The sequence below is a fragment of the Staurois parvus genome, unplaced genomic scaffold (assembly GCF_062004578.1).
Source record: "Staurois parvus isolate SC_StPar_1 unplaced genomic scaffold, SC_StPar_1.0 ptg000308l, whole genome shotgun sequence".
In the NCBI taxonomy this organism is placed as follows: domain Eukaryota; kingdom Metazoa; phylum Chordata; class Amphibia; order Anura; family Ranidae; genus Staurois; species Staurois parvus.
The window spans coordinates 1,186,682-1,209,518 of record NW_028318104.1 but is presented as its reverse complement, the minus strand read 5'-3'; the positions used below and the strand labels follow the sequence as shown (position 1 = coordinate 1,209,518).

Below are 22,837 nucleotides of genomic sequence, written 5' to 3'. Positions count from 1 at the left end.
GGTGAGCTCCCACCACTCAGACTTACTGCTGCAGAAATCCAGCACCGTCTCCTGCGCCTGAAAGAACTCCTCGAAAGATTGTCTCACCTCCTCGTCCTCCAGCAGAGACGAATTCATCCTCCAGATGCCCTTTCCTCTCAGCGGCGTGTCTGAAATATTCAAGGTGACAGATAGCATAAGGTGATCGGAAAACTCCACCGCCCGACACTCAGGTGCCGAGAAGGCAGAGTTCTCCTTCAAAAAAAACCTGTCTATCCTACTCTGGCTATTACCTCTCCTATAGGTGAAACCCGTGCCGTCTGGGACACTTTGAATCCAAGCGTCAACCAGACCTGCCTCCCTGACTATAGCATTTAGAAAAACGCTGTCGTATCCCAGCCTGTCAGTGAAGCCTCTCCTGTCCTTGGGCCTAGTAATGGTGTTAAAATCACCTCCAAAGACTACCAGCCGGGATGTAAAGAGGTAAGGTTTAATCCTCGCAAAGAGGTTCTTCCTGTCCCACTTGGACTGTGGGCCATAGATATTGATGAGCCGGAACTCTTGCCCCCTTACGAGAACATCCAGAATCAGACATCTTCCGATCTCTACCTCAATTATCCGCCGACACGTTACCATGCCGGTAAAAAGCACCGCGACTCCGCTGTAAGGCTCAGCCGCAAGAGACCAGTAGGAGGGCCCACGCCTCCATTCACGCTTGGCCAGATGGACATCAGCCAAGGTGGGCAACCTGGTCTCCTGCAAAAAGAAAACATCAGCTTCCATCCCACTGATCAAAAATAAGGCTGTTTCTCTAGCACTTACAGACTTTATGCTGGCAACATTAATGGTTGCCACCTTTATCGGAGCGGGAACTGCCATTAAGATAATTGAGAGGGACGTTTCTTAACCCTCCTCCTGACTTTTTTTGCAGGGTCCCTTACACGCTTCAGGAGCCCTCTCGCTTCCTCATCCTCCATCGGAGAAGTGGGATCCAACTCACCCTCATCCCCCGATAGAGCCCCAAACCGGTTTTCCAGGGCCACCTCCCCCACCTCCAGAGAGGAGATTGACCCCGCAGGGGATAGAACAGGCCTATTATGCCTACCCCCAGACACCTGGGACCACCCCTCCTCCTCCTGAGCCCCTACCGGGACAGAACCCTGGGACTCCTGAGGCCCCTTACCAGGCTTCTCCCTCCGCAAAGGCAAGAGCACAGGGGGAGCAGCCACAACTACGCTAGACCTTGCCTCCACCAACCCAGCCCCCCTAGCAGCCTCCCTCAGCAGTTTCTTGTTCCTAGGAGGGGGGACAGGCATGCCAGAAGGGGCGACAGAGGACACAACTGGGACAGATGGGGCAGAAACCAAAGAAGCCTCAGCAGCCTCCACCTCCCCCGCCAGGGTAGCTGCCAAAGCCGAAGCAGCCCTCACTAACTCCTCCCCCGCCTCCTCCGCATCCATGCGGGAAAACTCAGCTGCCAACTCTCCCACAGGGAGGTTATGGAGGGCTTCTGGGCACCTGTTGTACGAGTGCCCCTCCGTACCACAGAGGTTGCACTTGATGATATTGCAATCTCTTGCCAAGTGCCCTATCTCCTGGCAGAGAGAGCAACGTACAACTGGGCAGGTGGCAGCAAAATGCCCCTTAGCCTCACACCGGTGACAGACCCTCGGCTGGCCAGGATAAAAGATAATTAACCGATCCTTCCCCAAGAACGCAGAGGAGGGGACATGCTGGATAACATTCCCGACCACACGGAGGCGAACGGAAGCCGCCCACCCACCGGTCCATATCCCCCGGTCATCCAGGACCTTTCCCAAGGGCCCCAACACATCTCCATACCTGCCCAACCAGACCTGGATATCCGCAGCAGGGATGGATTCATTCCGCACCAGGATTGTAACCTTCTTAACTAGGGACTGACGGGACAAAAGCCGGGGGGTCAAACCCACCCACCTGGGACTGGACACAAAAGTGGCCTCATACCGCTGCCAAAATAAATCAAGATGGTCAGGCCGCATGAAAGAGACATCATATTCCCCGGTCCCAACCGGAGCGATAAAGGCAAAGATTTCACTTGCCTGGAACCCCATCTCCAGAATTCGGTCGATAACCTCCCTCCTACCAAGGGGGGGACCCACCCCTGTCCACTTAATTTGGACAACATTGCGCCTGGCTGCTGAAGTGGGTAGGTTGCCTGCCCTTGCCCTGGCTGACCCCATGGGCACTGGACCACCCCTAACCGCCGCGGAGTAGCTCAACGCGGGCTTAGGGACACTTATACCAGGGGAGCCTGCAGGAGGAACCACTGCACTGGCAGCCAAGACAGGGGGCACAGGCTGTGAAACACTGGGACCCCAGGAAGCTGGGAGGTGGGCATCACTCACCGGGGCAGGGGAGCCCACCTGGACTTGACCCACAGGAGCCTGTACTAGGGGCTCAGAAGACAACTCCCCCCGAGGAGTAGTATGAGGCTGTACACCCGCAGCCATCACAACCCCCGAGGGGGCGGGGCCCGGCAGGACTACTGGGGAGAGGAGACCCCTAGTCAGAACCGTGGGGCGGACCTGCGCTCCTGACACATCAACAGATATACCATTTGTCACCCCCATGCCCGAGAATACCTCACCAGTCCCAGTAGCAGAGTCCTGTCCATTGTGTCCTGAGGGAAGTTCCCCAGCCTTAGCCAGCACCTCCTTCAGACTGTGATCCAGCCGCACGAAAGCGGCACGCTCCCTGGCCACCGGCTTGGCGGGTTTGCGCGGGATGACGTCACTTCCGGCGTCCACTTCCTCCTCCTCGGATGAAAACTGGAAGTCCGCATGACGCAGTTCCGGTCCTTCCTCCACCGTAAACTGGAGCCCACCTGCCAGCTCTGCCTCCTCCATCTGTGTCCCCCAATCTGTGGGATGCTGCCCAGGGGGGAGAGACTCTGATAATTCTGCAGCCGCACGCTCCTCCATATCAGGCCGAACCTCTTCCTCCACCGACACAGCGGGCTCAGCCAGCCCCTGTCTCCTCTCACCATCCTCCGACAACTCCACTGCAAGATCCTCCACAGATGAGGCCTCCTCCACAGGGCCCCGCACAGCCGCTACCCTGCGGTTCCTCGCAGCCTTGAACTTGGCCTCATTTAGATACCGCTCACTAAGGGCCCCACTCTTCCGCTGCAGCACCAAAACATACCGCTCCTGTTGGGACACCTGGAGCTCCAAGGCCTCCAGACCTGGCTTCATCGCCTGCCTCTTGGATGACCACACGCGTAAGTAAGAGGTGCGCAGCTTCTTCAAATCAAGGGACAGCTTCTTAAGCTTTGCCCCCTCCTGCTCCACCAGCCTGATCCGAGCCGCCACACGCTCCCTGTATTGGGAGTAGGTCTCCCCCATCTTTGGGCCTGTTCCCAGGTCCTCCACTGCTGGGATTCGGAGGCCGGTACTAAGTCCCTCCAGGGTACTAACCTCGCTGGACTCAGGTCCCTCCATCCTTCCTGGACCGGGCAGGGCACTTGGGGTCCCAGGCTTTGGGGCCTTCTTCCCCGGATCACAAGGCAGGATGGATCCCCCACACCATGACACCACCACCACCAGCCTGAACCATTGATACAAGGCAGGATGGATCCACCACACCATGACACCACCACCACCATCCTGAACTGTTGATACATGGGAGGATGGATCCATGTTGTTTACGTCAAATTCTGACCCTACCATCTGAATGTTGCAGCTGAAATTGAGACTCATCAGACCAAGCAACATTTTTCCAATCTTCTATTGTCCAATTTTGGTGCGCCTGTGTGAATTGTAGCCTCCGTTTCCTGTTCTCAGCTGACAGGAGTGGCACTCGGTGTGGTCTTCTGCTGCTGTAGCCTATCTACTTCAAGGTTGGACATGTTGTGCATCCAGAAATGGTATTCTGCATTCCTTGGTTGTAACGAGGGGTTATTTGAGTTACTATTACCTTTCATCATCTTAATCCAGTCTGCCCATTATCCTCTGATCTCTGACATCAACAAGACATTTTCCTCCACACAACTGCCACTCACTGGATATTTTCTCTTTTTCGGACCATTCTCTGTAAACCCTAGAGATGGTTGTGCAGGAAAGTCCCAGTAGATCAGCAGTTTTTGAAATACTCAGACCAACTCATCTGGCACCAACATGCATGTCACGTTCAAAGTCACTTAAATCCTCTTTCTTCCCCATTCTGATGCTCGGTTTGAACTTTAGCAAGATGTCTTCACCACGTCTAGATGCCTACATGAATTGAGTTGCTTCCATGTGATTGGCTGATTAGCAATCTGTGTTACCAAGCAATTGAACAGGTGGACCTAATAAAGTGGCCGATGAGTGTATATCACAACTGTTACACCCACTCATGTCACTGTATATAATCTGTCACCAACTTGAAGATACATTCTTGTTTGGTCACATGAGATCAGTCACCATTTATCCAGGAGACACCTCTAGGGGGTTCTAAATGTTCTTATGGAATTTATGTTCACCAGCAACATGGAAAACACAAAGAGCTGCCCAGTTAGATTTATTTTCTATCCATTTATATTTCTTTTATACATTTCATGAACATCCTGAACTGCTTTGAGTGCCCAATTGGATGTATTATTAATAATGTCCTGATTTTAATGCTGCTGTTTTCTGTAATAATTCTATCCCGTGTCATACTGTATGTCAGAGATTTGCAGACCTCATTACTAGGAATTATTAGGATTTCTAGGAATTTGTGTCCTTGTTTTAAGATATACCAGCAGATACGTCTGTTCATGAAAGGGGTCATTCTTGGAGTCGGTGAAGGTTGTTAACTGCCATCATTTTGTGCAAAGTTTCCTATAAGTGATCTATTTCCTATTTTGTGTATGTATGTGTTATGCCAACTTTATTTCATCACACATACATACACAAAATAGGAAATAGATCACTTATAGGAAACTTTGCACAAAATGATGGCAGTTAACAACCTTCACCGACTCCAAGAATGACCCCTTTCATGAACATACGTATTTGCTGGAATATCTTAAAACAAGGATACAAATTCCTAGAAATCCTAATTATGAACCTCCTCAGCAAATGATATGAACAGAAAACATTGAAGTCATTTCTTACGTTGCCATTTTTCCAGAAGATGTTACTCATATCAAACGTTTTGGGTACAAAATCCGGGTCTTGAAAAACGGAAATTTTGCTTTGAGGAAAAGATATATTACTTAAATAAAGGCAGCTCTGTACAATAAGATCGGTTGGGATTTCTCTTCTCTCATTGAAGTAGATCTCGCCTCCGTCTGGGTCGGTGTAATGAACATTTCTCACATATTTGTGCAGCTTTTCATGGAAGACAGAAATACTCACATTACTATATACAGGTATAAAGGTTCTGAAATTAAAGTCTGATTAAAAAATACAAAGTGGTTAGATCCAAGTTATTATTATTATTATACAGGATTTATGGCGCCAACAGTTTGCTCAGCGCTTTACAATATAACGGGAGACAATACAGCAACAATACAGTACAATACAAGAGGGATAGGAGGGCCCTGATCCTGGGAGCTTAAAATCTAAGAGGGAGGGGCTAGTGGTACAAAAGGTAGTAACTGTGGGGGATGGACTGGTAGGAGGAATAGAAGATTCCGGTATTAGCTGAGGGCAGGATAGGCTTCCCTGAAGAGATCGGTTTTCAGAGATCGCCTAAAAGTGTGCAGAGTAGGTGATAGTCTGATAAATTGGGGTAGAGAGTTCCAGAGGATGGGGGAAGCTCTGTAGAAGTCATGGAGATGAGCATGGGAGGAGGAGACAAGGGAGCTAGAGAGCAGGAAGCTGTGCAAGGAGTGGAGAGGAAGGCTTGGGTGATATTTGGAGACAAGATTGGTGATGTAATTTGGGGAGGAGTTATAAATGGCTTTATATGTTATTGTTAATGTTTTCAATTTTATCCGTTGGGCAATGAGAAGCCAGTGGAGGGATTGGCAGAGAGGGGTGGAGGACACTGAGTAGAGATTAGTGGAGGGATTGGCAGAGAGGGGTGGAGGACACTGAGTAGAGATTAGTGGAGGGATTGGCAGAGAGGGATGTTGGACACTGAGTAGAGATTAGTGGAGGGATTGGCAGAGAGGGGTGGAGGACACTGAGTGGAGGGATTGGCAGAGAGGGATGGAGGACACTGAATGGAGGCCAGTGGAGGGATTGGCAGAGAGGGGTGTAGGACACTGAGTGGAGGGATTGGCAGAGAGGGATGGAGGACACTGAATGGAGGCCAGTGGAGGGATTGGCAGAGAGGGGTGGAGGACACTGAGTGTAGGTCAATGGAGGGATTGGCAGAGAGGGTGGAGGACACTGAATGGATGCCAGTGGAGGGCTTGGCAGAGAGGGGTGGAGGACACTGAGTGGAGGCCAGTGGAGGGATTGGCAGAGAGGAATGGAGGACACTGAGTGGAGGCCAGTGGAGGGATTGGCAGAGAGGGGTGGAGGACACTGAGTGGAGGCCAGTGGAGGGATTGGCAGAGAGGGATGGAGGACACTGAGTGGAGGCCAGTGGAGGGATTGGCAGAAAGGAATGGAAGACACTGAGTGGAGGCCAGTGGAGGGATTGGCAGAGAGGGGTGGAGGACACTGAGTGGAGTCCAGTGGAGGGATTGCATAGAGGAATGGAGGACATTGAGTGGAGGCCAGTAGAGGGATTGGCAGAGAGGGGTGGAGGACACTGAGTGGAGGCCAGTGGAGGGATTGGCAGAGGGGTGGCAGATATGGAATGGTTAGTAAGGTGGGTGAGTCTGGCTGCATCATTCATGATAGACTGAAGAGGGGATAGCCTGCGATGAGGTCGGCCAATGAGGAGGGAGTTACAATAGTCAAGGCGTGAGATAACCAGGGAGGGAATACATTGCTTAACCACCTCCCGCCCGCCATATTGTAATATGACGGGCGCAAGGTGGTTCTCTCATTCTGGAAGGACGTCATATGATGTCCTCCCATTCTAACCGCGCATGTGCGGTTCCGGGAGCACGCAGCGCGGCAATCAGCGGTGTGCTGTGTTCCTTGGACACAGCGAATCATGGAAAGAGCCGAAGATGGTGGCTCGGTCATGTGATCAGCTGTGTCCAATCACAGCTGATCACATGTAAACAGGGAAATGCCGGTTATCGGCATTTCTCTCCTCATGAGCTGTCACGCTGACAGAGGAGAGGAGAGCCGGTAATCGGCATTCCTCGGAGAGGACATGTACACTGATCATCAGGGCACTGATGATAAGTGTGCCCTGATGATCTGTGTAGCCCCAGCAGTGCCAGCTGTCAGTGTCCATCAGTGCCAGCTCTCAGTGCTCATCCATCCCACCTGCCAGTGCCCATCAGTGCCACATCCGTGCCCCATTTCAGTGCCACATCAATGCCACATATCAGTGCCGATCTGAGCTGCCTTTCAATGTCACCCATCAGTGCCAGTCAGTGCCACCTATCAATGCCAGTCAGTGCCACCTATCAGTGCTGCCAATCAGTGCCACCTATCAGTGCTAGGCAGTGCCTCCTATCAGTGTGCATCAGTGCCGCCTATCAGTGCCCATCAGTGCCGCCTATCAGTGCCTGTCAGTGCTGCCTGTCAGTACCACGTAACAGTGCCAGTCAATGCCTCCTATCAGTGTGCATCATTGCTGCCTATCAGTGCCCATCAGTGCCGCCTATCAGTGCCTGTCAGTGCTGCCTATCAGTGCTGCCTAACAGTGCCAGTCAGTGCCACCTAACAGTGCCGGCCAGTGCCACCTAACAGTGCCAGTCAGTGCCGCCTATCTGTCCAACATATGAGTGCTCCCTTCAGTGCCCATCAGTGATGCCTGTCAATGCCCATCAGTGCCACCTACGATGAGTGCCTCCTCATCAGTGCCCATCAGTGCCACCTATCAGTGTCCATCAGTGCAGCCTATCAGTGCCCATCACTGCAGCCTCATTATTGCACATCAGTGAAGGAGAAAAATCACTTATTTATAACATTTTATAACAAAAAACTAAGAAAAAACTTTTTTTTTTCAAAATTTTCAGTGGTTTTTGGTTTGTTTAAGAAAAAATAAAAAACCCAGAGGTGATGAAATACCACCAAAAGAAAGCTCTATCTGTCACAAAAAAATGATAAAAAGTATGAAAATTCATTTTCTTTTCAGACTTGACCGATCTTTATGTATATGTAGCACCTTGTGGTGTACATAGTTGTTGAGAGTAGTTGCTAGAAGCCTGGGTTTAGACAGAGGGTTATTTCAGTCCAGGCTGGAGGGCTCTACAGGTCAGTCCTATGGTACCCCCTGCTCTAGAAGCTTGGAGAAGCTTCTAGAAGTCAGTAAGAGGAGGTGAGGAGGGGTTGATCTGCATATTTATGGCAGTCTGACCAATACCAGACAGGAGGCCTGGCAGTGTGGCAGACCAGCCCTTAAATTTTGACAGAACCTGGCCAGCAGAGGAGTCGGGTGGAAAATTGGATGGACTGCTAATGTGCTGCTGTGTAGCCTTGGAGGGGGCCTAGAAGAATGGGGGGAGGGACTGTCTCTAGGTTGGAAGAAGGAGGAAGGCTGAAGGAGGGAGCTTCAATGCCCTGCAGTCCACCCGGAGAAGGACACCCTGCAATGCTTGGAGAGAAACCAGCCCAGAAGAAGGCCTGAAAGCAGTTCTATCCACAGCTGCAGGACAAGGACAGTGTGAGGACCTCTACACCCCCAGGGCCTAGAAGGGATAAGTCTGCTGGATGCAAGTTCTTGGTAAGTCTTCAGGGGACAGATCTAAGTTAAATTCCATAATAAATCCAAAAAAACAAGCCCATGGACTGTTTTTGTGTCTGGATACAAGTAGAAAATGCGTGTTGCCTGGCTGTGCAGGAAGTAAAGGAGGACCCAAAACCAGCCGCTCTCAAGAGTATGGCACTACATTCAGGAGAACCAATCATTGCAGTTTTCCTGTCTGTTACACTCAGGCTATGACTCTAGGAGAGGTCAGCAGAGGGCAGAGAAAGCTTCATATGGAGAGTTCATAGGAGAAGAGGGAGAGGGAGGTCTGTGAGTGAAGGTCTCAGCCCTTGTTGATGGATTTTACTGGAGCCACACCCCTTATTAACAAGACACTGAAAACATACGGGCCCTAACTAAGAAAAACTAATGGGGCTTTAAGAGGCACCACAGCAAAAAGAAGATCAATACTCAAAATATAAACAGTTAAAGCTTTAATGAACAATATTAAAACCACGGTTGTGGTAGAGGCTTTGAGCATTCACCTTACCAACCGTTCAGTGTCTGCTACCCCTCTCTGCCAATCCCTCTACTGGCCTCCATTCACTGTCCTCCACCCCTCTCTGCCAATCCCTCCACTAACCTCCACTCAGTATCCTCCACCCATCTCTGCCAATCACTCCACTGGCCTCCAGTCAGTGTCCTCCACCCCTCTCTGCCAATCCCTCCACTGACCTTCACTCAGTGCCCTCCACCCCTCTCTGCAAATCCCTCCACTGGCATTCGCTCAGTGTCGTCCATCCCTTTCTGCAAATCCCTCCGCTGGCCTCTATTCCATGTCCTCCATCCCTCTCTGCCAATCCCTCCACTGGCCTCCATTCTGTGTCCTCCACCCCTCTCTGCCAATCCCTCCACTGGCCTCCACCCCTCTCTGCCAATCCCTCCACTTGCCTCCACTCAGTGTCCTCCACCCCTCTCTGCCAATCCCTCCACTGGCCTCCACTCAGTGTCCTCCAAACCTCTCTGCCAATCCCTCCACTTGCCTCCACTCAGTGTCCTCCACCCCTCTCTGCCAATCCCTCCACTGGCTTCCACTCGTCCAACAAATAAAATTCAAAATACTGACAACAACTTACAAAGCCATCCACAACTCTGCCCCCAACTACATCACCAACCTGGTCTCAAAATATCAACCAAACTGCTCTCTTCAATCCTCCCAAGACCTTCTTCTCTCTAGTTCCTGTGTCACCTCCTCCCATACTCGCTTCCTGAACTTCTCCCGAGTTTCTCCCATCCTATGTAACTTCTTACCCCAATCTGTCCGGCTGGCTCCTAATCTATCCGCCTTTAGATGATCCCTTAAAACCTCTTTAACCACTTCCTGTCCAGGCCAATTTTCAGCTTTCAGTGCTATCACACTTTGAATTACAATTGCGCGGTCATGCAACACTGTACCCATATGAATGTTTTAGCATTTTTTTTGAGACAGATAAAACTTTATTTTGGTTGTATTTATTCACCGCTGGGATTTTTATTTTTTTGCTATATAAATGAAAAATTCCAAACAGTTGAAAACAAGTGTTTTTCTTATAAAATTTTTCAAATAAATAATCTTTCTTCATAAATCTTGGCCAAAATGTATTCAGTTATCTTTTTAGTAAAAAAAAAATAACAAAATTAGTTTGTAACCAAAAAATATAATTTTTCAAAAAAATTTTTATACATTTTTATTATTTTTTTTATATTATTTATGTGTTTGTTTTTTTTCTAACATACTGTAACCTAGCAGTAGAGGGTCACCATGGTGACACTACTACTTGTGAGAGGTGATGAAGATTTTTTTTTACACTGATTGCATTTAAACCCATAAAGGCTGTAAAAGCAATCATTTCTCCTTCTCTCTGGCTGCATTCCTGCAGCCATTGAGAAATACTGTGAGAGGACCATGAGTGCGCATGCGCGGCCGACGGGATGGACATGTCCCACTAGAGCTCCATCTCTCCGTCGGGCGACAGTGAAGAGGAGCTGCGGATCCCGGCCACAATGTAATATAGGAGGACCCGACCTGCACTGCGGACCCCCCCTGACCTTAACCGCTGCGTTAGCAGCAGATTTAAAGAGGCGGGACACCTCAGATAAGCAGGGGCTCCGTCCCCATAGAGCTCCGTGTATAGGCCCGCCCACGGCCAGGAGCTAATATGAGGACACAGGGAGATAAGGGGGCTGTAATCCTCACGACAGCCCCCCCCTTTGGAAAATGGCGTAATGGTCAAGGGGACGCCAAGGCACCAGGCCCCCCCGCCCAAACAAGTCAATTAAGAAGGCCCTGGCTAAAGCCTCCACCAAGATGGCCACCGCCCCAGCTTGTGGGAACAAAAAGGTTGCAGGCGCATTCACAGCACTGCGGGACTCGCAGCCCAGCCACCCCTGCGCTTCAGAGGGTGAGTCTGACGCCGAACGAGACACCCCTACACACGCTCTGAAACCTGACCTTACACCCCCTGACTTACTAGAGCGCTTTGAAAAAATGTTGCATAAAGCTCTGAAACAGACTTCTGACCGCATCACCGCCACGCTATCTAGGGAAATCCGCGAACTTGGACAGCGCACTGCCAACCTAGAACAGAGAGTGGACAGCCTCGACGCCTCCCATCGAGCACACACAGAAGACCTTGACCTCCTACGTGATGAAAATGCAACATTATTGACGCAACTGGAGGACTTCGAAAGTCGTGCAAGGCGCTCTAATCTGCGTATCCGTGGCCTACCGGAAACAATCGTTGACGTCCAGTCAACTGTAACAGCTCTATTCCAAGAGCTCGCCCCAGCTATCCCGATTGAACGACTAGAGATGGATAGAGTCCATAGGGCGTTAGCTCCTTGATGCGCGGAAGGTCCACCACGTGACATAATAGCCAAGCTCCACTTTTTCCGCACTAAAGAGCAACTCCTCCAAGCAGCTCGCAATAAGGAGTCTCTGCAGTTTCAAGGTCACACCTACCAACTATTCCAAGACCTGTGCCCCACAACCATTGCCAAACGCAGGGCTATGAAACCTCATCTGCAGGCACTTCAGCAGCATGGCATACCGTATAGGTGGAGCTTCCCGTTCGCAGTGCGTTTCCGATACCAGACCCGAGATTTCACCTGCAAGACTCCTGAGGATCTACTGGTCACTCTGCGGAACCTTCAACTACATTCACCAGCAATGCCGTCGGAGAATGCTAAACGGAGGTCCACGTCCTGCTCGCCGCAGAAATCTTACCCCCTACGCGCACCGGATGGCCAACTCAGCTTCCACAAATGGGGATGCTTCCTGTCACCAGGCTAGTCCCCAAAAGACACCATGGACTGAACTATATACCGCAACTTTCTTTTTACCACTTCCACCAGACCAGCGCCGAAGTCTACCACCAAGTTATCCTCTTTCTCTCTTTTGTTTGAACTTGGGTTGCCCCATAAGTTAGGGGGCTTTTTTGGCCTTTGTTTCTACGTCATGGAGGACTCACAGAAACTCGCATGCCATATCCTGCATCACTCCTCCTGGACTGCTCCTAGGCTTATATATGGAGACCTGGTCTCTGGCGGCATGGGAAGCCACACACTTCTACTCATGCCGCTCTATATGTACAGTCGATGCTGCCTGGGCCTAGGAACCCCTCAAATCGCCGGGTTCTTGTCTATCGGCTCCCTCCTGCGATCCTACTACCGTATACCTTTTTTTTTCTTTTTAACACTGTTATCCCTACGGTCCACGTACCTGCGCGCTCCAAACTAGCTCCTGTGTTATTGCCTATTTAATAGCACTGGGGCTACTGTTGCTCCCCGGCCCACCCTGTAGTTGGGTGTCCTCAAGGACCACCTCTCAGGCCTTGAATGGCCCCCCGTACCCCTCTTTTGTTGCCTTCCCAATATCACACCCCTCCCCCTTCCTCCCCCCTATATGACTCCATGACTTCATGCAATCTCTCACGTAAACTAACCGTATTATACGGTACTCCTCAGGCTCCTTCCCAGTTGGCAATGCCATATTTTCTCAAATGCTACACACTCTCCCCATGGGCTCACTAAACATCCTCACCCTGAATGTGCAGGGCCTTAATATACCGCAGAAAGGCAACAAGGCTTTCCGCTTTTTTGCTTCACTAAAGGCTCACGTTGTCTGCCTACAGGAAACACACTACACCCCTTACTCCACCCCTAAGTTTTTTGGCCCCCGTTACCCTCAGGTCTATACGGTCTCCGCCGCCACCAAATGCAGAGGGGTGCTGATAGCCTTCCATCGCACAACACCTTTCACTTTATATACTGAAGTCAAAGATTCCGAGGGTCGCTATCTCCTGTTGATAGGGCAACTCCTAGATGTAGATGTCACCATTACTGCATACTATGCTCTGAATCAAAGTCCCCTACAATTTCTTTCTCACATATTCTCGGTTATAGATCACCACAAGCGAGGTACCTTACTGGTCTGCGGAGACTCTAACTGTCAGGGTCCACCGCTGCGCTGGTCCCAGCGCAGGCGCAGTGCACCGCTTCACACAGGGATGCGGGCACTAGATCCAGGCCGGCCACGGCGAGGCCACGCATGTGCAGTAGGTGATGCGCGCGCGCACCAGGCACCAATGACAGCGCAGGGCGCGGTATTTAAATCACCCTGAGCTCTCACTTTGTCCCGTTCGGTCTAAATCTGTTCCTGTGTTCCTGATTCTGATTGTGAGTACTTACCTGGATTGTCTGACCTTGCTGCCTTCTCCTGCCCTGACCTCTGGCTTGCCTGACCTCTCTTCTGTATGCCCCATATATGTTCTGATATACCGTTGCTGACCTGGCATGTGACCAGACTATTCTCTGCCCTCTGTTTTGTACCTCGCATACCCCACGGTTCCCGACCCGGCTTGTTTGACCCTGCACCTGCTCAGCCATCCATCCATCCCGTCGGGATCTCCCGGCCTTCTCACATTAGGCTCTTCCTCTGCGGGAGCCCCTGGCGGATACCCCTACCAGTGGTGAGTGTGCCCAGTAACTGCGACCTGGTCTCAGAGCGCTCCAAGTCCATCCCCACCATCAGGGGCCCTGGTGAACAAGTGCTCTGGGACTTAGATTCCGCATACTGGAAGCACCTCACCAGTGGGTTGCTAGAGGTACCGCCGGGTGGGCCCTTACAGTACCGAACGGCCATGACTGAGCCTAGAGGAGGACCATCCGCACTGGAGGACATTTGCAGACACTTGTCGGCCCTGACGCAGGCAGTCGCGGCCCTACAAGACAAGTGTATGCATCTGGAAAATCGTTTCCAGACCCTCTTGGTATCTGACACCACCTCGCAGGCCCCAGTTTCTGCCTCCCCAGCTGGGAAGGCCCCGGTACCAACCACGGGGGCCGCTGCTGCGCCACCCGTGGTTGAACCCCATGTTCCCCTGCCAGAACGCTTTCGCGGCGACCGTGCACGTTTCAGGGTATTTTTTGACCTCCTATTTTTTGACCTGCAGCCCCGTACACCGCTTCACACAGGGATGCGGGCACTAGGTCCGGGCCGGCCGCGGCGAGGCCGCGCATGCGCAGTAGGTGATGCAGGCGTGCGCCGGGCACCAATGACAGTGCAGGGTGCGGTATTTAAATCGCCCTGAGCTGTCACTTGGTGCCGTTCTGTCTAAATCTGTTCCTGTGTTCCTGATTCTGATTGTGAGTACTTACCTGGATTGTCTGACCTTGCTGCCTTCTCCTGCCGCATGCTGGAAGCACCTCACCAGTGGGTTGCTAGAGGTACCTCCGGGTGGTCCCTTACACTAACAGTACGCTATATCCTTTTCTTGACAAGTCCCCCCAACCTTCCCCTCTCCCTTCCTCTAAGCTAACACTACAAGACTTATTACAACATTATTCCATGATTGATACCTGGAGGGAACTTAACCCGGCCAAGCGCCAATATACTTTCTACTCCCACCCCCACAAGACCTTCTCTAGGATAGATCACATCCTTATTACAGCCGGCTCCTCTTCCCGGCTCTTGACCTCTGAGATAATCCCGATTCCCTGGTCGGACCACTGCGCTGTGTTTACATCTATGGCCTCTCTAGCCCCATCCCCTACTGAGTCCTCATGGATTATCAACGACAGTTTACTTGCAAATCCAGAATTTTGCTCAGAAATTGAAACCGCCCTCAAAGATTACTTATCTCTTAACCATACACCAGACATTTCCCCACTCTTACTTTGGGAAGCACATAAACCGGTGATACGCGGATTTTGTATTAGTAAAGCATCCTTTTTAAACAAAGCAAAAAGACAACAGCGTCTTTCTTTGGAGCAATCCTACGACCATTCCCATCAAATCTTCCAAGCGACCCCCACACCTGATAACCGTGAAGCCTTACAACGATCCCACTTAGCTCTAGACCTTTTTCTCACAGACCAGAACTCGCACTTCGTAGATCCAGGCACAGATATTATACCAAGGTGAATAAGCCCAGTACTTTCTTAGCCCTCTCGCTTCGTAGGCTGGACCAGATTGCTAAACCTATACGAATACGCAACTCAACTGGCAACCTCACTAGTAATCCGGAACGCATCCTACGAACTTTCCATAAACATCTGTCACAGCTTTACTCTTCCTCCGCACCCTTTGATCCCTCGCAAGCTGATGCCCTCTTGGCCCCCATCTCCTTCCAGGCACTGTAGGAACACCAATTAGCCATGCTAGAGCAATCTATCACCCCAGCTGAAACCCAACATGCTATTAAGTGTTTAAAATCTCGCAAGCGCCCAGGACCAGACGGTTTCTCAGCTACTTATTACAAAAAATTTGCCCATCTCCTTGCACCTATCCTTACTAACGCTTTTAACGCGCTACTATCTGGCCATACCTTCCACTGTGAAATGATGCAAGCGAACATCTCGATGATCCCGAAACCAAACTCGGATGACACACAGTGGTCCAACTATAGGCCAATCTCTCTTCTCAACATTGATATTAAACTGCTAGCAAAAATCCTCTCCACGCGCCTTAATCCGTGTATAGGGTCCTTGATTCATAATGACCAAGTGGGCTTTATTCCAACTCGACAGGCCAGAGATAATGTCAGACGTGCATCTCTCTTGGCAAATATAGCCAAATCTCGCAAGATTCCCACTTGTTTCCTGTCCTTGGACATCCGTAAGGCTTTTAACACAGTCTCATGGCCATATCTCAGCTACATTTTACGTCGTTGGGGCTTTGGCCCACACTTTTTAACTGGGTCCTCTTGCTATATCAAGAGCCTTCGGCCAGAATTCGGTATCTAGGGCACAGGTCAGCTCAGTTTCCAATTTCTCGAGGCATGAGACATGGCTGCCCTCTGTCCCCCTTGCTCTTTGCCTTGGCCATAGAACCTCTGGCCTTACTAATAAGAGCTAACCCGGATGTGCGGGGATTGGATCTAGGTGGCACCCATCACAAGTTATGTCTTTTTGCAGATGACGTTTTACTCTTTCTTACATCTCCCCTGATTTCCTCTCCCTCCCTACTCCGACTCCTCGAGACGTTTGGCTCGCTCTCTGGTCTTATAGTTAACCCAAACAAATCAATGGCACTCAACATCTCCCTTCCCCCTGATGAGCTGGCCTATCAGATTCTACCATTCCCCTGGTCACACCACCATATTCCTTTCCTAGGAATCAAACTGACCCCTAATCTGTCAGATCTTTATACAGCTAACTACACTCCAATGCTAAATCACCTCTCTGCTCTTTTGACCAGGTGGTCCTCCTTGCCCGTCGCATGGATGGGTAGAATTGCAGTTATAAAGATGTCAATCCTCCCAAAAACCTTGTACCTGTTCAGAGTCCTCCCAGTCCCAGTCCCCTCTCATTACCTCCGTACGGTGCAGCGTCGCATTTCCTCCTACGTTTAGGGCAATACCCGTCCTTGTATACCCCTCCCCACCTTATGGCGCTCCAAACTCAGTGGGGGGCCTAGACCTCCCTGATATTGGTAAATACTACCAAGCAGCACACTTGCCAAAATACCATGCGACTTCCGAATTCCCTCAGTGGGTAGTCCTTGAGTCGATAGAGTGCGATCCCCTATCTACCGCTAACTTACTTTGGTTAAGGCCAGTAGACCGCCGCTCAATAACTAACCCCATTACCTCCCACTTCTTATCTTTATGGGACAAATTGAAAACCCGCTATCTCCTCCAATCGCCACATAACCCCTTGCTCTCGTTTCTTCGAAACCCAGCCTTTCCCCCGGCTTGGCAGACACCTCTCCTATTCCAAGCATGGACCTCTGCTAACCTGCTCCATACACACCATTTCCTACAGCGGAATAAATTTAAATCCTTTGCCTCACTACAGGAAACCTATAGTCTTCCAGCTTCCGAAATTTTTAGATACTTACAGCTACAGCACTTTTATGCCCCCTACACAACAATAACAAACCGACCTAACTCCATGTCTCTCTTTGAACGGGCATGCTGCAAGGACCCCCACAGACGTGGCCTCATTTCATGCCTATATTCCCTCCTCACAACCCCGACCACCATGTCCCCCCCCCTTACACCCGTAAATGGGAAACTGACCTAGGCAGGCAGTTAGACTACTCTGAGTGGGACCATGTCTGGACTAATACTAAATCATCTTCGCAAAACATTGTAGCTCTAGAAACCAATTATAAAGTCTTAGCAAGATGGTTTTTAGTCCCAGCGAGAATTGCTAAATACACCCCCAACTACTCGCCCAACTGCTTTAGAGGCTGTACTGACCTAGGAACACACTATCATATATGGTGGAACTGCCCAGTAGCTCAAACCTTCTGGGTGGAAATTTTCAACATGTTATCCACACTTTGCACTACTAAACTACAACCCAACCCGATAACCGCACTACTCAATCAACGCCCTCCTGGCGTTTCTAATTTGCAATTCAAACTCCTTCTGCACGTCATCACAGCAGCCAAACAGGTGATTGCGAAATCCTGAAAATCCCCCTCATTAAATATTACAGTGGTTAGGACCAGAGTCACGCAAGCTATGATACATGCAAAAGTGGAAGCCACAATTCTTGACACGATCCCTAAATTCTTAAATGTTTGGAGTCTCTGTGTAGAATGTTTTCTCCCACCTAACTTCGATGAATCTCTTCTTCTCCCCTGATTGTTTGTAGTACGCCTTGGACACTGCCCATGTTTCACCCTATACGATGTATAGGTGTTGCCAGGTTCCTACTTACCGCTCATGGAGTCATTACTATTACCCTTCCCCTTCCCCCCCCCCCTTTTTTTTTCTTTTTCCCCCCATTCCCACCCCCTTTCGATCCCCCCCTAAATTTCTACAACCTTCCATAATGTTTCAGTGAGCCATTACCGTAACTGACCAACTTCACGACATTTATTGCTACCAACTCCCACCCACTAGTAACTACCAGAAACTTAGTATTGTTTTTGTGATCCTCTCTTTCCTTCCTAACCATAAGGACACTGAAGTTGTAATTTTCTATTTCTTATGTTTTGTCGTCAGTACAATGTCTATATTATATTGGTGATGTCTCTGTCCCTGTTACATTGCTTCGCTGTTAATAAAATGTTTGAACAAGAGAAATACTGTGTGAGCTGTGATTGGTCACAGCTTGTCACATGGTACAAGGCTGTTGTGAATAGCCCTGTACCATGTGATCTCTGAGATCATTCACAGATTTCACACGTAGAAAGCAATGAGGTCAGGAAGTGACATCTTGTTTACTACTCTGCATGTGATCACTGGCCAATCAGTGACCACATGAATCGGGACCTCACACAGAGGTATTGTACAGCGATTGTTGTTTCTCTGTGTGGGCACCCCGATCATGGTGCCGCGCGCTCGCAGGAAACGTGCACAGGCAGTGAATGAGGAGGTCGTTTAAATCCCGATTTAATCCCCCTGACGAAGCCACGTGACCCGGCGGCGCAACGCGTAGGAGAAGGGCTCAGATGTCATCATGCACGCAGGATACCAGATGGCGAGTATAGAGCGTGTGCAGTGCACACACAGAGGAGGCTTTTTTTGAGACAGATCTTAAGCGCAATTTACATGGTTTACCATATGAGTGTACAGATATTTGTTCACAATAAAAGGTATAAAGGATAAGGCACTATATTTTTCTTTCTTTCTTGGTATATAAATAATGGAGAAATAAAGAGAGGAGGAGAAGGAGACATAAAGACCCCCGGAGGACCGAGGGAGAGATTTACCCATCCAGTCCACACACAGAGATCAAGGTATCTAGGAACCCCCTGGTGGAAGAATGACATCATTACATCCTACTACCCATTATCTTTGGCATACAAGTAACATCGGAAGAACCATATACATCCAATAAGGACATAAAGTTGTTTTTGCCTAAATTATACGTTAGGCTTACATTAAGGTGAGCGCATATATAGCAAAGATTTTCTGAGCACAATCACAAAGTGAATAATATTTTGTATTCGCCAAAATATATTTTTGGACACTTAATATCTATTTTTACACATTTTAATTTGTGTTATAATTATTATTTGCTATCAAAATTGAATTTATTTTATATAGTTTTTTCTTTTTGCTTTTTTGGATCACAAGTATTAACACGGATAATATTTTTATTACTAATTGTATATATATAGCTCGATAAAATATGTTCTAATTCACTTTAGTATTTATTTGGAGCGAGACACATATTTTTAATTGAATTCGCTGGCCAATCAGTGATCACGTGAATCGGGACCTCACACAGAGGTCCTGTACAGCGATCGGTGTTTCGCTGCGTGGGCACCAGAAAGCGGTGCCGCGCTCTCCCACGCACAGGCAGTGAATGCGGAGGCTGTTTATAAATGACCACTCGCCCCTGCACTGCTCCCGTCGGCCATTTATGTACATGGGCTGGACGGGAAGTGGTTAACTACAAGCCTACAGGGCACTGACACCCCCTTCCTGCCTACAGGGCACTGCTACCCCCTTCCTGCCTACAGGGCACTGCTACCCCCTTCCTGCCTACAGGGCACTTCTACCCCCTTCCTGCCTACAGGGCACTGACACCCCCTTCCTGCCTACAGGGCGCTTCTACCCCCTTCCTGCCTACAGGACACTTCTACCCCCTTCCTGCCTACCGGGCACTTCTACCCCCTTCCTGCCCACCGGGCACTTCTACCCTCTTCCTGCCTACAGGACACTTCTACCCCCTTCCTGCCTACAGGGCACTTCTACCCCCTTCCTGCCCACCGGGCACTTCTACCCCCTTCCTGCCTACAGGACACTTCTACCCCCTTCCTGCCTACAGGGCACTTCTACCCCCTTCTTGCCTACAGGACACTTCTACCCCCTTCCTGCCTACAGGGCACTTCTACCCCCTTCCTGCCTACAGGGCACTTCTACCCCCTTCCTGCCTACAGGGCACTTCTACCCCCTTCCTGCCTACAGGGCACTTCTACCCCCTTCCTGCCTACAGGGCACTTCTGCCCCCTTCCTGCCTACAGGGCACTTCTGCCCCCTTCCTGCCTACAGGACACTTCTACCCCCTTCCTGCCTACCGGGCACTTCTGCCCCCTTCCTGCCTACAGGTCACTTCTACCCCCTTCCTGCCCACCGGGCACTTCTACCCTCTTCCTGCCTACAGGACACTTCTACCCCCTTCCTGCCTACAGGGCACTTCTACCCCCTTCCTGCCTACAGGGCACTTCTACCCCCTTCTTGCCTACAGGACACTTCTACCCCCTTCCTGCCTACAGGGCACTTCTACCCCCTTCCTGCCTACAGGACACTTCTACCCCCTTCCTGCCTACAGGGCACTTCTACCCCCTTCCTGCCTACAGGGCACTTCTACCCCCTTCCTGCCTACAGGACACTTCTACCCCCTTCCTGCCTACAGGGCACTTCTACCCCCTTCCTGTCTACAGGGCACTTCTACCCCCTTCCTGTCCAGGCCAATCTCCAGCTTTCAGCGCTGTCACGCTTTGAATGACAATTGCGCGGTCATGCAACACTGTACCCATATACAATTTTTATCATTTGTTTTGAGACAGATAGAGCTTTTCTTTGTTGGTATTTCATCACCTCTGGGTTTTTTATTTTTTCTTAAACAAACCAAAAACCACTGAAAATGTTGAAAAATCAACATTTTTTCTTAGTTTTTGTTATAAAATTTTGTAAATAAGTGATTTTTCTCCTTCACTGATATGCGCTAATGAGGCTGCAGTGATGGGCACTGATAGGCTGCACTGATGGACACTGATAGGTGGCACTGATGGGCACCGATGAGGAGGCACTAGTAGAGGGCACTGATGGGCTTTGACAGGAATCACTGATGGGCACTGATAGGCGGCACTGAGTGGCACTGATAGTCAGCACTGACTGGCACTGTTAGGCAGCACTGACTGGCACTGATAGGTGGCACTGATGTGCACTGATAGGCGGCACTGATTGACAGCACTGATAGGTGGTACTGATTGGCATTGATAGGTGGCACTGATTGGCATTGATAGGTGGCACTGATTGGCATTGATAGGTGGCACTGACTGGCACTGATGGGTGACACTGAAAGGCAGCTCAGATGGGCACTGATATGTGGCATTAATGTGCACTGGTAGGCACTGATATGTGGAATTGATGTGGCACTGATGGGCACTGACAAGAGGCACTGATGGGCACTGACACAAGGCACTGATGGACACTGACAGGTGGCACTGCTGGGGATACACTGATCATCAGTGCCTTGATGATCAGTGTAGATGTCCCCTCTGTGGAAAGCCTATTACTGGCTCTCCTCTGTCAGTGTGACAGCTCGAGAGGAGAGTAATGCCAGTAACTGGCATTTCTCTGTTTACATGTGATCAGTTGTGATTGGACACAGCTGATCACATGACCGAGCCGCCATCTTCGGCTCTTTCCGTGATCAGCTGCGTCCAAGAGACACAGCACACCGCCGATCGCCGCGCTGCACGCTCCCTGAGCCGCGCATGTGCGGTGAGAATGGGAGGACGCCATATGACATCCTCCCAGAACGGGAGAACCGCCTTGAGTCCATCATATTACTATATGGCGGGTGGGAGGTGATTAAAGAAGAAATATTGATTTATGGACACAAATTTTTGCAGTTTTTTTTATTTATTTATATAAGTTAATGGACTTTATGTTGGACACTTATTCACATATTTTTTTCACTGATCGAAAAATATTTTTTATTTAATTTTTATTGATTTATGCGACATATTTATTTTTTATTATTTGGCATCTATTTTCTGTGTTCACTTGTTTACAGATATATCACTTTGAAGAGCGCTGCGTTTTGGTGTCTTGATGAGCAGGATGGTGACTCTGGATTCTTGTATGAAGAGTGATATCAGATTCCATTCTCCCCATCAAAGACTTCACTGTATATGTGATAATTCCCAGGAAATTCAGGCCGTCTTGGATACCACACGCGGTCCAACACCGTATTAGGGGACGATTTTGTTCTTTTTCCATACTTGTTTCCAAAATTTTGTTCAACTCATATATATATACCGTATTTTTCACTCCATAAGATGCACTTTTTCCCCCCCCAAAAAATGGGGGGAATGTCTCTGCATCTTATGGAGCGAATATTGAGTGTCCGGCCTGATATTCCCCCCGTCACAGTCGTGTTAGAATACCGGGCCGACCGCTCGGCTCTTCTGTGCAGCAGATCCTGCTCCTCGGTCCAGCTGTGTCCTCATCACCTCATCATCTTCAGTGTGGGCACCCGGCTGTTACAGCTTGCAGCTTCACTGCTGGGAGCCCACTGCGCATGCGTGAGAAATGCTGCACTTTGTGAATGATCCCGTAGTCTTCTGGGACCTGTCACGTGTCCTAGAAAACTACGGGGAGAGAGGCGATCGCAGCAGAAGTGGGAGCGGGTACCTGTCAAATTTGGGTACGCGCTCCCCAAAGGTCCGCAGTCTCTGGTCATCTCCTGTGCTATGTCCGCACTCTCTGGTCATCCCTGTACCGTGTCCGCGGTCTCTGGTCATCCCCTGTACCGTGTCCGCGGTCTCTGGTCATCCCATGTACCGTGTCCGCGGTCTCTGGTCATCCCATGTACCGTGTCCGCGGTCTCTGGTCATCCCATGTACCGTGTCCGCAGTCTCTGGTCATCCCATGTACCGTGTCCGCAGTCTCTGGTCATCCCATGTACCGTGTCC

The 22,837-nt window shown here is 50.0% G+C and overlaps 1 protein-coding gene across 1 annotated transcript in view; it reads right to left on the bottom strand.

Annotated features, from left to right (window-relative positions):
• The window catches only part of LOC149457652 (vomeronasal type-2 receptor 116-like), a 35,727-nt gene extending 32,266 nt beyond the window's left edge, over positions 1–3,461 (bottom strand). The window contains exon 1 of the mRNA XM_089683387.1: positions 2,609–3,461. Within this exon, the coding sequence (XP_089539513.1) occupies positions 2,609–3,461 (853 nt within the window). The remainder of the gene's footprint in view (positions 1–2,608) is intronic.
• Between the last annotated feature and the right edge of the window lie 19,376 nt (positions 3,462–22,837).